Source organism: Mustela erminea, chromosome 21 (genome assembly GCF_009829155.1).
Source record: "Mustela erminea isolate mMusErm1 chromosome 21, mMusErm1.Pri, whole genome shotgun sequence".
Taxonomy (NCBI): Eukaryota; Metazoa; Chordata; class Mammalia; order Carnivora; family Mustelidae; genus Mustela; species Mustela erminea.
Genome location: NC_045634.1, coordinates 37132505 through 37150204, shown reverse-complemented (window position 1 = coordinate 37150204; position 17700 = coordinate 37132505). Strand labels below are relative to the sequence as shown.

At 38.2% G+C, this 17700-nt stretch overlaps 1 protein-coding gene across 2 annotated transcripts in view; it reads right to left on the bottom strand.

The window, feature by feature from the left end:
* CSMD1 (CUB and Sushi multiple domains 1) overlaps positions 1–17700 on the bottom strand; it is a 1941062-nt gene that overhangs the window by 567370 nt on the left and 1355992 nt on the right. For both annotated transcript variants that reach the window (XM_032328946.1, XM_032328947.1), the window contains one exon: positions 11609–11696. In XM_032328946.1, the coding sequence (XP_032184837.1) occupies positions 11609–11696 (88 nt within the window). The remainder of the gene's footprint in view (positions 1–11608; positions 11697–17700) is intronic.

The window sequence follows — 17700 nt, the reverse complement described above, 5'->3', positions numbered from 1 at the left end:
TAATGTGGACAGGAAAATATTGGTTGTGATATTTATTTAAGTAGTTTTAAAAAATACATCCAGGGCTCTTTGAAAGAAGAGTAGTCATTGGCAAATACTTGTCGCAGACTATAGTCTCTTAGTAACAGTGAATCTTATAGAGAATAAGACGCCCACCTTCAGCAAACAGCATTGAAACGAGTGATGTCCCTCTAATATTCTTCCAATTATACATGGCAAGTATGCTGGTTTATATGCTGTTAGTGTAATTCTTTATATTTTCATGTAACAAAAGGCAAGTGGCTCTGGTGTTCCTGAAGTTAACTCACAGTGAAGAAATACTAAAGCTTGCTGCACCAACATTTTAAAACTATAAAAAAAATGATCAGTGGTAAAGAACACCAAAGGAAAATAAAAATAAAAATAAAATAAAATTAAAATTAAAATTAAATAAAATAAATTACCAGCATATCAGAAATGAAAGAGGGCTGAGTATGGAAGGTAGAAATGAGCAGTAGTTTATCAAGAGATTTGGGATATGGATTTTTTTCTCTGCTTCTCATTGTTTATGTAACTGTATTTTATGTATCCCAGTTTCTTCTTTCATGGGATGACTCATAGCTCCACTTGACACTGCTTGACATCATATATTCATATAAATGTGAGATTCCTTTGAGTTAAAAGGGCCAAGATGTAAGAACAAATGGTATAAATTTGAATAGTGATCTATAAAAGTCAAGAATTTAAATTAAATATTTGGGTTTTTTTCCTTTTTTCCTTTATTTATTTATTTATTTTTTAAAAGACTTTATTTACTTATTTGACAGACAGAGACACAGAGAGAGAGGGAACACAAGCAAGGGGAGTGGGAGAGGGAGAAGCAGGCTTCCCTTTGAGCAGGGAGCCAGACATGGGACTCAATCCCAGGACCCTGGGATCATGACCCAAGTCAAAGACAAACACTTAATGACTAAGCCACCCAGCTGTCCCTAAATATTTGTTGTTTAAGTCAGAATTATCACAATCCCAACACCCAAATTCTCTTTTGAGCATAGGTCATGTTTTAAGAAAAATTGATAATTTCTCTGCCTGATGGCAGTTAATTTAATGGGTTTAGCTGGATGCTAATTAGGCTATGATTGCATACCCTAGCAACAGTCTTATTAGTTTCAATTTAATGCAATTTAACATAAAAACCTGTCTACCATATGTTGAGCACAGTAATAAGAAATCAAATCAATAAATCCTGTCCTGTCCTCTTTCCATGGGGACCTCACAATTCAACATGATAGAAACTACATCTAACGTGAGAGAAACATAAACAAGTGACATAAACAGTTGTGCTGAAGAGGCTGAAATTACGGGGTGAAGCAAGGTGGCAGTAAAGACTCCTCGTCCTACAAACGGAAGGCAATTGTGTGGATGGGAAAGGCAGACACAATTAGAAAATATTCTGTCCTACAAAAAACTCATCCTAGGGGGAACCATGGAGCATGTGTCAGCATTTCCCAATCTTGCTTCTTCAAGCACCTCGTGTTTCTATATTAGCTCGTCCTACTCTACCTGTGGGATATCTATCACCTGAGAACAATTTACATGGGTGGTGAGGTAAGGCAGGAGGGAAAACTGTGCTTAAGAATATCACTAAGATACAGATGTTGTGAAAAGAAGGGCCATCTGTACCCCAATGTTTATAGCAGCAATGGCCACGGTCGCCAAACTGTGGAAAGAAACAAGATGCCCTTCAACGGACGAATGGATAAGGAAGATGTGGTCCATATACACTATGGAGTATGATGCCTCCATCAGAAAGGACGAATACCCAACTTTTGTAGCAACATGGACGGGACTGGAAGAGATAATGCTGAGTGAAATAAGTCAAGCAGAGAGAGTCAATTATCATATGGTTTCACTTATTTGTGGAGCATAACAAATAGCATGGAGGACATGGGGACTTAGAGTGGAGAAGGGAGTTGGGGGAAATTGGAAGGGGAGGTGAACCTTGAGAGACTATGGACTCCAAAAAACAGTCTGAGGGTTTTGAAGTGGCAGGGGGTGGGAGGTTGGGGTACCAGGTGGTGGGTATTAGAGAGGGCACAGATTGCATGGAGCACTGGGTGTGGTGAAAAAATAATGAATACTGTTTTTCTGAAAATAAATAAATTGAAAAAAAAATTTTAGGTAGACTAAAAAAAAAAAAAAAAGAAAAAAAAGAATATGACTAAGAATTGGAAACAGAAACACATAACCCTAACCCTAACCTTAACCCTAAGGGTAGCAGTGGGCTTCCCGAGAGGAGGGAGTTTTAGGATAGGTAACAAAGAGTTCGTACAAATTTAGGATTGTTGTTAAATGTGGTTCTGCCATGTGGGGTAGTGAGAGGTGCACTTATGGGAGAAAAGTTAGAAAAGGAAGAAGGGTCACGGAAAAGGATGGAAGCCCACGTTTTTCAGAAACCAGAGGTCCCTAAATTCAATTTCAGCCTGTATTAAATGTGATAAAGAATTTTATAAAGAACACAACTTAAGGGGTGCCTGGGTGCCTCAGTGGGTTAAGCCTCTGCCTTCAGCTCAGGTCATGATCTCAGGATCCTGGGATCCAGCCCCACATCAGGCTCTCTGCTCAGCAGGGAGCCTGCTTCCCCTCTCTCTCTCTCTGCCTCTCTGCCTACTTGTGATCTCTGTCAGATGAATAAATAAAATCTTAAAAAAAAAAAGAACACAACTTAAGATTAGAAATAATATACATAAAGAACCTATAACATGTAGCAACAATACAAAATGTAATATTTATATAAATATATCATATGCAACGTTTATACAATATACATAGAACCTATAACATGTGGCTATCTATATAATATTTCTATATTATATACACTATTTATATACTATATAAAAAAACCTACTATACCCAGCAGTGTGAGCACGGGTGCTGCTAGTCTATATAAATCCTTTGTGCAAAATTACAAGGTGACATTCGCTCTTAATTGTCACTTAGAACAAAGTAACCCCATGCTTAGGCACATCGGTTGGAACACTGAGCTCAAGGTTAGGCTCGAACCACATCTGGACTCCTCACAGGGTGAACTGGGGGTGTCCACAAACTGGACACCCCATCCAGTAGCTCTGCATGACAGGTGTGAAAACATTCAATCACTGTAATTGTCCTTATTAACAATCCTTTGAGGTCAAATGGGGTTTTGGAGTCAAGGAGATCTGGCTTCAGATCCCAGCTCTAACTATGACTAGAAACAGTATCTTGGCATGTTAACATTCTGAATTTCAATAGCTATGTTTTCAAAAGTTGGGATGATGATATCCACCTGTCCCTATAGTCCTACCTAACTTACTACCATAGGAAATAGATAGTAGACAGCGCCGTCCGTCCATAAATTCTCCGTCTGTACTCCAGTTCCGTCCCTTACATATGGTATCTGAATGTTCCTATCAATCTATTCATAAATATTCCATTCTAATGAATATACTTTGTCTTTTAGAGAGTGGTCAGTGGTGAACAAAATGTCCAAAAATTGTCCCCAAAGTGATTTGAATTCAAATAAGGAACCTTTGAGTTTTAGGCTTCAATATTTGGAATTCTTTATAGATAATACTGGAATTAATATTTAGATTGCTTATGGGGGAAAAAAGACTTCCATAGAAACAAAAATAATAATATAAATAAAATCAGATGAGGAATATTTTACCAACCTAATAAAGTGCACATTTTTAAAACAGAAACAGCCCCAAATTACATATAATTACAGTGCTAACTACAAATGAATTCTATCCACTCTTCTTGACAATGTTGGTCATTAGTTTGGATTATATGTTAGTCATTAGTTTTGATTACATGAATTTAGAAAGAACTGAATTGCCTTTCATTAAAAACAGTCTCAAAAAGACTTTAAACAATCAAGAATATCCTCCGTCCTTTTAAAACACCAGCATTTATAGTCAGCTTATCATATGCTGGGCCATGACATGTCATTCCTCTCCGTGGTCATAAGGCATTTTTACATGGTTGTGATCTTCTCTTTGTAGATGAGCACACGTGGATTCTCCTGCCACTGGAGGGAGGCAGTCTATCGATGACTGAAGATTCTACATCAAGGATACCCAGGATCACACATAGTACCAAACTACTAGCTGGGATGACACCGGGTTTTAATTTAGTAGAAACATAGAAAATATCTAAATAGCCTGTTTCTTTGTCCACATATCCTTTTTTCTTATGCCTTCAACAATATTTTTATGCTGTATAGAGTCAACTTTCCTATCTAATGCACCTTATTTCGAGGTGTGGCCCACAGATCCCTGGAGTGGGTCATGAGACCCCTTCAGAGGGTATGGTATTTTTACATGAGACTGTTTTTATAGCACTAAGAGATGTGTGCTTTTCCCCATGTGTTGCTGTTTCCACTGATGGTGGAAAAGCAATGGTGAGCAAAGATGATAGTGACCTAACGTGAACGGAAGCAATCGCACCATGCTCTCGCATTGAGATGGAGGAGGAGGAGGACATGAAGATGAAGAGGAAGAAGAAAAAGAAGGAGAAGGAAGAGGAGGGGAGGAGGAGGACGAACAGAGGCCAGCATCACTTAAGAAAGGTCTTGAGGAAGGAGAAAAAATTTTCAATTTTAATAAATCTTGACCATTGAGTGCATAATGCATCTGTGGTGTATCCTGAAGTCTGACACGATCTCAAGGAAAAAAGTGCATTGAAACTGTTTGGATTGTGATCTGAATCAACTGCTTTATTTTCACAGAACACCTTCTTATGTGAAAAAATAACTAATAAGCTATTATTGTTAATATTTGAGTTGTCAGACATGCTCTTTAAAAATTGAATGAATGAGCCCTTTTTTTTGAATGAGAGATTTATTCAAGAAAAATAACTGACAAAATTGTAGCCAATAATAAAATTCACGTTTTTTAATAAAAATTAGAAATTTTGAAAATTTGTATGCGTCACCATGAGTTTGACACCTTCCCAAAGCTTAAATATTTTTCCAGTGAGATCTATAGAGATATTAAGACATACAGTGTTTTTGATATTGTGTAGGGAAGTGTATCAACATTTGGAAGCACTCACAACTCAATCAATTATTTGTCAAATGACAAAGGCATGACGGTACAAAATCGTGCATGTCTGACATTTTAAGATGGAAGCTTTGAGGTGTTTAAGGCAAAGAAGTATAAAATATTTATTTTTATGACTTCATATTCTAAATTCAACCAATATTTAAGAAAATATCATTTGTCAATTTTTATAATATCACATATTATATATCTCCATATAACTTACTGGAAAAATATTTACGCTTGTAAAGCTGTCAAACTCCTGGTAGCACATACGAGAAACAGGCTTCTACCACAGAGAACAAACTGACGGTTCCTGGAGGGGAGATGGTGGGAGATGGCTTAAGTAGGTTATGGGCATTAAGAAGTGCACTTGTGATGAGCATTGGGTATGTAAGTGATGAATCACTAAATCTACACTAAATTAATACTGAAACTAATATTACCCTGTATGTTAGTGAAATGGAACTTCAATAAAAACTTGGAAAAAATAAAATAAAATAAATAAAATAAAGTTCATTTATTTTTCAACCATATGTGAGGCAGGATTTTTAAAAAATATTTTAACCCAAACAACAGAATGTACCAGACTGAATGTAGCAACAGACGGATGAATCCGTTTACAGTGTTACCATACTAACAAAAATCAGAAAAAAGTAGGAGTGGCTATGATACAAGAGGGCTAAGTTGATTTCAGAGGGAAAATATATTACCCAAGATAAAAGGGACACTCCATAACATCAGAAGTGTGAGTTCCTTAAGAAGACAAGGTACTGAGGAGGGCATGGGCTGTGATGTGCACTGGGTGTTATGCGTCACTAATGAATCACTGAACGTTGGGGAAAAAAGTCACTCATACTGAAAAGAAAAAAAAAAGAGGAGAGAGTCTTAACAATAGAGAACAAACTGAGGGCTGACAGAGAGAGGTGGGGGGGGATGGGCTGGACGGGGGATGGGTATTAAGGAGGCACTTGTGATGAGGAGCACTGGGTGCTCTTCCTGTGAGGAACCATTGAATTCTACTCCTGAACCCCATATGGCAGTCTGTATAACATGTGGCTGTCTATATAGTACTAATAGAATACAATATACATATATATTATCTATATAATCCATACAATATATCAACTAGAATTTAAATAATTTTTTAAAAAATACAAGCAACTTTAAACTTGTATATAACAGAGCTTCAAAACACATGAAGCAAAAGCTGATAAAACTATAATAAAAATAGACAAATCCACAATCGTAGTAAAGGATTTCAATATACCTCTCTCAATAACAGAACAAATGGTCAGAAATCAGTGAGGATAGTAAAGACCTGCTTGACACTGTCCTACTTGACCTAATCGATATCTACAGACTATTTCACCTACCGTGAGAGAATATACATTATTTCCAGTTTACATGAAATGCTCGTAAAAATAGAGCGTATTATAGGGCAGAAAACAACTCTCAGTCAGTTGAAAAGGACTCAAGTCGTAAAAGCATGTTCTCTGACCACACAGTTCCTGGTAAATCCCTAGATAGTTGGAACATTGTCATGTAAACCGTGGGTCACTGAAGTAATCACAAGGGAAAACAGGCAGTATTCTGAATGGCAAGCGACGGAAAACATAGTACTTATGGGACGTAGTGAACTCTAGAGTGAAAGAAAACCCACGTTAGAACACGGTCTTAAATCACAGCTTCCGTCTTAAGAAAAAGAAGGGCAAATCAATCCTATCATGATCAGAAAAAAGAAAATAATAAAAGAGCAGAAATCAACAGAGTACAAAATAAATAACACTGATATAGAAAAATTGGTGACACAAATGTAGTTTTTTGGAGATTAATAACAATGATATATCACTAGTCAGATGTATCAGGTAAAATAGAAAATTCAAGTCACCAACATCAGAAAGTAGGACTGTGCCATCACTACTGATTTCAAAGACAATAAGGAAAAATTATTAATAACATTATGATGATAAATCTGACAATTTTTGGATAAAAATTGAAAAATTCCTTGAGATTGACAAACTGTCAAAGCTACATACTCGAGTAGAGGGAGAATCTGAATTAGCTTGTAAGTAGAAGAAAAGTTGTAATTTAAAAATTTTCATAAGAAAATTCCAATCCCAGATGACTTCATTGACAAATCTTCCAAAAATTTAAGAAAGAAACATTATCAATTCTACACAAAATCTTTCAGGATATTACAGATGAGAGAATATCCCTTAATTAATTTTATTAGACCAGCATTACTCTAACAGCAAAACCAGACCAAGACATTATAAGTCATATATACACATACTATATAAGTGTATATTAGAATATACTAGAGGCCTCTATCTCTCTGAGAACACAAACACATATATATTTATATATCGTGACCAAATTAATGTATCCCAGAATGCAAGAAAATCCATTAATATAATTAATTTTATTAACAACTTAACAGAACAGATCATCTCAACAGAACTAGAAAAAACCTCTGACAAAATCTTTATCAAATTCTGGTAAGAACTTACAACAAACTAAGAATAGAAGGGCACTTTCTTAACCTGATAAAAGTAATCTATGAAAACCTACAACTAATATCACTTAAGGATGAGAACCTGAATGTTTTCAACCAAAGATCAAGAATGAAGCAAGAATGAGGTACCGGTCTGCTCAGTGGGAAGAGCATGCGACTCTTGATCTCCACCTTGTGAGTTTGAGCCCCTCGCTGGGGACAGAGATTACTAATAATAATTAAAACTTACAAAAATGGAATAAAGCAGGAATGTCTCATGTCTCCCACTTGTATTCAATCTCATAATATGGGTTTTTGCCAGATCCTTCAGGCAAGGGAAAGAAATAAAATATATTCACACTGGAAAGAAAAACATAAAACAGGTTTTTTGGTACACCTGCGTGGCTCAGCTAAGCATCTGACTTCAGCTCTGGTCTCATCCCAGGGTCCTGGAATCGGGGATCTCAGGATCACTCCAGAATCCCACGTCAGGCTCTTTGCTCAGTGCAGAACCTGCCCCACCCTCTGCCCCTCTCCCTGCTCATTCTCTCTCTCTCTCTCTCACTCTGACAAATAAATAAATAAATAAAATCTCTTCTTAAAAATGTTTTATTTGTAGTTATCGGGATCATCTAGAGAGATAGTCCTCTGAGGTGTGGAGTTAGTAGAACTGACTTGCCACAGTTCTGTAGAGACACACATATGTATGCACACACATATACACTCAAAGATAGCAAAAATATTTACATTTGTATTTACTCGTTTTTTAAATATTTGTTATTTATTCGTTTCAGAGAGAGAGAGGGAGAGAGAGAGAGAGAGAGTAAGAGCATGGGAAGGAGGGGGAGCAGCAGGCAGAGGGAGAAGCAGGCTCCCCACGGAGCAGGGAGCCCAATGTGGGGCTCATCCCAGGACCCCAGGATCGTGACCTGAGCCGAAGGCAGATGCTTAACTGACTGAGTCACCCAGGTGCCCCTGTGTTTAGTCTTACAGGAAGTTTTAATCTTTTAAATCACTTTCCTTATATTATTTGATTGCCATGAACTTGGAGACATGTCAGCAATAATAGAGATTCCCCAGAAAAAGGAAATATTTGGAAGTCTGGATGTCTCATCTGAGATAAGGTACTCCATTTCATCCTTGGCTTTCCCCAACACACATCAACACAACCTTAGGAGCTAATGTTTATCCCGAAATTAAACCTCTTCTTTGGAAATAAGGCTGTGGTAAGGACAAGCTAGAACAAATGTCAGCATAGTCACCTAAGATGCTCATAAAACATTTCTTTACTGCCCTTATGCTAAATGGACACTGGAGACTGGCCTCAGATGTTTCTCAATTCCCCATGATCTTCTGGAGATTAAGACACTTCTCTAACTCTCTTTACTATAGGATGCAATTTGAACAATTTGGCATTGCCAGATAGCATTTCACTGACTATGTTTCAAAAAGGAGGTCTGCCAAATAGGTCAAAGACGTTTCCAAATTCCCGTGAAGATTTTCAGGGGTGACAGAGTACCCATGGGCAATCTCCCTCATCCACACAGTGCACTTGCATCGTAGACGCTGAGTGCCTGGGTGGCAGGCTCTATTTTAGTCACCAAGAGGCAAGATGACTAAGACAGCACTCCTGCACCTGGGAAGCGTAAGTCAGACAGGGAAATGGACATGTGGACAATCCTGAAGATTCACTGCGGCAAAGTCTAACGGAAGGATGAGTATGGTCATGGAGGCACGGAGACACGTTTTCGTGGGGGAGGGAAAATGGAGGTAGTCGTTTTTGAGATAAGAAAAGATTACCTAGGATAAAAAACTCAGTGGAACATTGGGGAGGGCAGGGGCTATGGCGAGCCCTGGGAACTGTGTAAGACTGATGACTCACCGACCTGCACCCCTGAAACAAATACTATATTATACGTTAATTAAAACAAAACAAAACTTGATGGATTCTAGCAAGAGTGTGCAAATTTAAAAAAAAAAAAACTGTGTAAGTTTCATTTATTTTATCTTCAAATGATAAAATTCCTGAATGCCTTCAACTGACATATTTTATGTGATGGTGGAAGTCAGCCTCTGCCTTTATTAGAGCAGCACAGCCATGAGACGCATCACACCCACTGAGAGGGCTAACAATTACTGGAGCCAAGCCCGGCTCTGGAGAACCTCCTTGAGTCAAATGAAGGAAGCCAGTGACAGACCGGCGGGGGTGGGGGTGGGGGCGGGGGAGGGGGCGGGGGGAGGGGGTTGGTATAAAAGGTGGAGCCGGCTAGTTGGTGATCTGTGGCCTAAAGCTCCCGGGTTCAGGGACTGAGGCCCATCACCAGTTAAAAGCAGCTTGCATCTTTGCTTGTTTTTCACCCTGGCCCTATCCTGCTTCCTCCGTTCTGTTTCTCCAAAATGCACATTAAAAAAAAAAAGAAAAAAAAATCACTTGAAAAAGAATCCTCATCTCGAGCTCTGCTTCAAAGGAACTTGAACTAAAACACCAACTCCTTAACGACACTCAAACTTTGTATCTTTAACCTGAAAACAATACAACTTTCCATTTGCTTCAAACTGGACAGACACTGCTAGGAAATCAAAAGCTTTTTGTTACATTTTAATGGAAAAATACTATACACACACACACACACACACACACACAGACACGTATATATACACACACATTTCTGTGTGTGTGTGTATATATAACCATACCAACTTCATGACAGCCAGCCTATAGACAATTTTATTCTTTCTCTCGCCTTTTAAATATTACTATTGCTACTTGTCTTTTTCACTAATATGTGGAATTTAAGAAAAAAAGAGACAAACAACAACAACAACAAACCCAGGTTCTTAAATACAGAGAGCTCCCGGTGACCAGAGGGAGAGGGCGGTGAGGAGTGAAGTAACGGGGAGTCAGGTCCCGCTCACCTCACGCACGCTCGCGCACCCTCGCGCACACATGTAAAATATCTGAACCATTATATTGTGCACTTGAAACTAATAGAATGAAAAGTTAAAATTAAATAACACTTTTTTTAAAAAAATAGCCATTGCTACTACAATTATACTTCTTCCTTCTTTGCAGGTATAACTTTTTTTTTTTTTTTAAGATGTATGTATTTATCTGAGAGAGAGAGACAGAGACAGAATGAACAGGAGGGGCAGGGGGAGAGGGAGAGAGACCCTCAAGAAGACTTCATGCTGATCCTGGAGCCTGTCTTGGGGGCTTGATCTCACAACCCTGAGATCCCGAGCTGAGGTGAGAGCAAGAGGCAGACGCTTGGCCGACGGAGCCCCCCAGGCTCCCCTTTAACTGCATTTTCAGTGTCAGCTCACTTTATCAGCCCAAACTCTCTGCACCTATCTTCCTTTTAAAAACGGGGAGATTTTAGGCGATGAGCACATTTCCCTTGCGCCTTCCTTCCTTATGTCGAAGCTCACTCCCAGTGTGAGGACCCACCTCGGGAGCCGGCAAATGTTTCTTGAACTAATGGAGAGGAATTCACAAATCCGAAGACATGATATTGTAATTATTATCTACACAAATAAGAAGATAATCATAATGCACTGCATTAATACTGCCGCAACTGGAGAGTCATCTCTAGTCCTCATCACAGTCCTTTTAGTAAAATGAATCATAACATTTTCTGAAAAAACAAATTTCATTGAATGTCATTTATAGTCGTTATCCTAGAACCTGAATGAGATCATTGTGAGGCTATAGGTAAATTTTTGCTCCATGTATTTTTTAAAACATCAACCAAAATGCATTAGAATATGGGAAGGTAATTATTAAAAAGAGGAGAAAAAAATTCTGGAGACAAATTTTGATCATACATGTTTAGGACTGATTCAAATAGTGAAAAGCATCCCCACTGCAACATGTGAAAGTTTTCAACACAATATGCTTTAGAGTTTTACAGAGAATATAGCTGCAGAATAATGGAGAAGTTGTATCTTTAATTCAAAAGCACACAGCAGTTAAGGATAACAAATATAAATTATATATATATGTATGTATTTGAAAATAGCAGGCTTTTCAAATAACCCATGTATTACCTACCTGAAGTCAGAACCTGCTCTTCTACCATTCTCTGGAATCCCAGGATCCGGACACATGTCAGAAACCAGCGCAACACCTCCTTGACTCACTGGAATAGAGAGAAACATGCTTGTAATTTTGTGTAGCTGTTGGGGAAATCGTCAGAGAATAAATTTACGTTAAGCAGGCTTGATTCTTAAATTCTGATAACTTAAAACTGTGCTTTATTGAGAATTAAGACACTTTAGCTATATTAAAATAAATCTTTATTCTTATGTCAGAGAAAGTCTTCTCACCCAGTGAAAGGATGCCAGCATGGTTTAGTTAGAACCTTTTTCTATGAAGTGGGCAAAATTTAATTTTGAAAAATACATTTGCTCATTATGGACAACTTTATGACAGGTTACAGCAACAGCATGATGGGAAAAAGGAGTAGAGTCATGAAAGTGTCAAAGCTTATAGAGAAGAAAGCCTTCATCCACAATCCATGGATAAAGTGACGAAACAAATTATCTGTTCATACCTATACAAAAGGTACCTTAAATAAAACTCCTTTTTTGTTTTCAACATTGAACATGTTTATCACTGAGCCAAAAAACCCAAACACTGCTCTTTTATAGACATGCTGCTTTATTTCCTGAATCTGCTCCGGGAAGAGCCTTCCCTCCTATTGGGATGATGTACAGTCATGGTACTTCAATGATTTTAAAGTACTGGCTTGCTCTTTGGATAGGATAACTGCCACTCAAACACTCGTCCAATCCTATCTAAGTTGTTTAATGCAACCAAGGCAAGTCCTTCATTCTTTCCAGAAATTTGCTCAGCCATGGCCTGTGACCCATTCCATTCAGAGCAACATGAGGGGAAGACTGTAGCCATGCCCCTGGGAAGACATTCCAGGGAGCCAAGAGAGACCATCTCTGTTTTTATTTGGATCTTCCTGTGTCTGGATTTTGAATGTGGAAGGTTTGGTACCATTTTGCTATGGTCCAAAGACGGGAACAATAATATGGATGGAATAAAAGATATATAGCAAGAATCAGGACCCTTGATGTCATAGTCAAGACCGAATATTTACCAATTCCAAAATTATCCTATCTCAATATCCTGTTGGATAATTCGTATTTCCTACAACTTAAGCCCATTTGAATAGATGACTTAATTATCTGCATATGTATATACAGGTAATAGCTGTATTTATATGTCCATAATACATGTAATATATAAATAATACTATCATATGTGTGTGTGTGTGTGTGTGTGTATAACTTCCCCACATATATTTTGTATGATTCAATAAGAAAGAAATACAGATACCTGGATAAATATTGAAATCTTTAAGCATTTTATTAAAACTATGCATAAAAAAAGTGATGATAATTATATCAAAGTTCAGTTTTCCCTGCTCAGGATGAACCTGGGATATGGACATAATCCCACATTAACTACAAGTCTTTCTAGAACACAGTAAATAAATGCATTCTTAGGAAGCACTTCGTTATTCCAAATTAGTCCATCTATATTCCTTACAGCTTTTACTTGAGATTTTTATATCATCTAAAAATCATTTAACAGTATGGTGTGAGAAATGGATTCAACTCTCAAACTTTCTTTCCCACACATTTGCTCTCCTCATGATCATTTAAAAATAACCCAGCACATAGGGCAGTGACATCAGTAATATTGCGGAAGAGAAAGCTCCAGGCTCTCTTTCTGCCATGGAAACACCAAATAAAAACTACAGAAGGAATAAAGTAACTTTTTAGGAGCTCTGGATACCAGTCAGAGGCTGAGAGGATGTTCCCACCAAGGGAACATCCAGTGAAGAAGAAGCCACATTCATAATAGCAGGAGAGTTCATGAAAGTTTAACTCACTCTTACCCCATACCTTCCCTGACATGGCACTCATTTGTTTTTATTTGTTCCTGGGTTCCCTCACTGAGGATGAAGAAGCAAAGAGAAAATTGTTTGAAATATTCTGGTCTGTGGGGTACATGAAAGACTATTTCCCCCCTTTGCCTGTCATGGAGCTCATATGGGGAATAGCAGCCAGAAGCCATGGAAGGCATGGTGGCTGCTACATGGAGAAAGTGCTCAGGGACCACAGCTTTGCAGGCACCTGGGGTCAAGAAACTACAGGCAGAAGGATGTAAGAGAATAGCTAAGATCCTGAGAAGTTGGAGTGAGGCTTTTGGGGGAAGTAAGATATTTTGAAGCATCTGAATGGGGGACTGGAAAAGCACACACACAGACCCAGATAGGACACATACCCAGACAAGACTAAGAAGACCTTTAGTCTTCATGCTAGGCTAGCCTGAAGGTTCAGTGGATCATTAATTTTTAAAGTCTTCCACAATATTCTGCAAAACTGGGAAAGGTAGCTGTTTCTTCCCAAAGCAGTTTTTCACAAAGATCACAAGGCATTCAAAAAATTGAAAAATGTGTGCAATTCAAATGAATAAAATTAATCTTTAGAAATAGTCCCTGAAGAAACACGAGCATCAGACTTACTAGACAAAGACTTTAAAACAACTCTTTTAAATATGAATTTTGAGGAAATTTGAGGAAAGACATAAATATACAATGCTAGGAGCTACACAGATTCCAAGTAGGACAAACTCAAAACGGCTCACAGTGGGACACATAATCAAACTGATAAAGACAAAGAAAGAATCTTGAAAGCAGAAAAAGAAAAACATCTCATCACCAAGAAACCCCCCCCAATCCAGCAGTTTTCTCAGCAGAAAAGTGGTAGGACAGAAGGCAGTGAGGGGAAATATTTTAGTGCTGAAAGAAAAGAAAAGAAAAAAAAGCTATTTACAGAGAATTCTATATCCAGCAAAACTTTCTCAAAGAATGAAGGAAATATTAACCAACTGAGCCACCCAGGCGCCCTGCTGAAGGAAATATTAAGACACTACCAGACCAAACACCACGACCACCACCACCACCACCACCACCACCACCACCAGCAACAACAACAGACAAATAAACAAAAACAAAAACAAACAAACAAACAAACTAAAAAAGCAAAGAGAATTCATTTCTTATAGATCTTCCCTATAAGAAATGTTAAAGGGAGTCCATCAAATTGAAATGAAAGGACACTGGACAATAACTGAAAACAATATGAAAACACGAAGTTCTCTTGTAAAGGTAAATATAGAGAGAAATATTTTTAAAATCCACTATTTTGTCATTTTGATTCACAACTCCATGTAAAAAATTCTCTACATCATTTAAAAAATAAATGCATAAAAATATAAAAATGCATTGATAGGTATACAGTATACAGAGATGTGATTTGTTCATCAGGAGCACAAAGTGATGAGGGAACAGTGAAGGAATAGAACTTTGTGACGGAAGTTAAGTTGGTATCAGTTTAAGATAGATTGTTGTAACTTTAGGATCTTATGTGTAATCCTCACAGCAACCACAAAGAAGATATCTATCGAATATGCAAAAAAGGAAATGAGAAAGGAATCCTAATAGGTCAGAAGAAAAATTAACACAAAGGAAGATGATAATGGAAGAAACGACAGACAAACCTGCTCCAAAAAACAATCAGGGGTTTGAAGGGGTATGAGGTGGGAGGTTGGGGTACCGGGTGGTGGGTATTATGGAGGGCACAGATTGCATGGAGCACTGGGTGTGGTGAAAAAATAATGAATACTGTTTTTCTGAAAATAAATAAGTTAATTTATAAAAAAAAAAAAAAAAACAACTGCTGTAAGGCAAACAGGAAACAAATAAACGTGGTAAAAATAAGTGCCTTCCAATCCGTACTTTCTTTAAATGTAAATGGAATCAATGATATGTGTGGTTTGAATTGTTCCCTCTCAGCATTCATATGTTGAATCCCTAACCCCCATTCCTCAGAACGTGACTGCATTGGTGATAGGGTTTTTGAGGAGGTGACAAAGTCAGAACAAGTCATTAGGGTGTGTGTATCCCAGTAAGAGGGATGTCCTTATAAATGGAGAATTAGACACAGATACACAGAGGGAAGACCATATGAAGACCCACGGAAAAGAAAACCATCTACAAGTCAAGGAGAGAGCCATCACGTGAAACACGCTGCCAACAGCTGGATCTTAACTTCCTGCCTCCAGAATTCTGAGGAAATAAGTTTCTGTTGGTTAAGTCCCTCAATTTGTGATCTGTCGCTCTAGCAGGCTAATCTACTCCTCAGTTAAAGACATAGTTTGGCAAAATGGATAAAAAACAACAAACCAGGATGCAACCATCTGCTGCCTACAAGAGACTCACTTTCTGTCTAGGGACAGGCAGAGGTTAAGGGGAATAGTGGCCAGATTCCTAGAGCCAGGATGTAGAACGCTGGTTTCTCAAGGCATAGGGAGAAAGGCCTCTGGAATTATCATTTAATATGCACAGCGTTTCAGTAGGGAAGCTACAATGTTTCTGGAGAGAGATGGCGGTGACAGGTGGGCAACAATGTGAATGCACTCAAAGCCACAAAATCATATACAAAGAAGATATTTCTTATGGTAAACTATGTTATTTGTCTATTACCACTGTTCTGTGTGTATGTGTGTGCATCCTAACAAGTTATAAATCTATGTCCTATCAACAAATCAACTTCTATCAATCTGATAGTTCTAGAACATTCCCCCTTATCCACATTTTCACTTTTTGTGGTTTCAGTTACCTGGGGTCAACCATGGTCCAAAAGCAGGTGACCTAAATCCTAAAGCTATGTCACAACTCCTATCCATTCACCTCAGTTCCTCTCGTCATGTAGGCACTTTATCATCTCACATTATCACCAGAAGAGGAAGGGTGAGTACAGGACAATAAGTTATTTTGAAGGAGAGAGAGAGACAACATTCACATAGCTTTCATTAGATAATATTGTTATAATTGGTCTATTTTATTAGTAGTAATTGTTGTTAGTCTGTCACTGTGCCTGAATTAATAAAATTAAACTTTATCATATCTGTGTATATTTAGTGCCTATGGGGGCCCCATACCGTCCACGGTTTCAGGCATCCATCTGGAATCTGGGAATGTATCCCTTACAGAGAAGGGGGGCATGGCTGCCCTACTTTTATCCCCAGCCCCATGGTTTCATAGTCTATACTATGTGCTAGGGCAGAGTTCTCAATCAGTAAGCAGTGGTCTCTTAATCAGTCTCTGAAACTGATTTCCCAAAGAGACCTCCATTCCCAGTGCAGAATATTACTTGTGCAATGTTTTTCCTGTCATCAGCCCTTAGATGTGTCCTGCTTACCCCCAAGCACAATGGTCTTTGCTGTGTCACACGAAAACACCCTCATCGAGGTAAGAGGGCATCGCTGCTTTTATCAGAAGCCATCTGCCATAGTGTGGCTCTTACTTCACTATTCTACAATAACAAAGTGCTCTAAAACACAGCATAAAGCCTTACAAAAAAGGTCTACTTCTATTTCCCCTTTTCTGTGTTTTCTTCCATGGAATCGTAATAAAAGGAAATAAAAGAAATTGGACGTACCCATCCAAGTCAGATCAAAACACTCTGGGTCTTTTTAAAGATCCTGTCAAAGTCTCTTATTTATTCCAGAAAGGTTACTTACTTGGAATTCTGTGAGAGCACAGAATGAGTTAGACAAGCCTGAATGGCTTGCAGATGGCAGAAGATAACAGAAAAGTGATGAGAGACTAAATGTAAAATATGGCTGGTTTTCTGAAACAGAGATAGGCTTTTAATGGGATAATGACAACAAAGACATGGTGACGGACAGGGTATGTACAAATAAGCAATAAGCCCCATAAATCCCAACTAGCCATCCCATCAGCATCATGACCAATTAATTTCCCTAAGAACTGAAGCTTTAAAGCTGGAACGAGCGTGGAGCTCAGTCGGATTCAAGCAGGATCCCCAGTGCCTCAGAGAAATGCTTTCAGAAGAGGGGGTTTCCCCGGTTGAATATCATTTTAACTCCAATTTTGTCAAATTACATCCTTTCAAATCTCAGGGGACACAAGCCAGGATATTAATAAATATATAAAACTTTAGTCAAAACCTTGCAGATAAAAATCAAAACTGGAAGCATCCGATGGGTATTAACTAAGACAAGATGTAAAACTATGCAAATGGCTGAACAGATCCAGA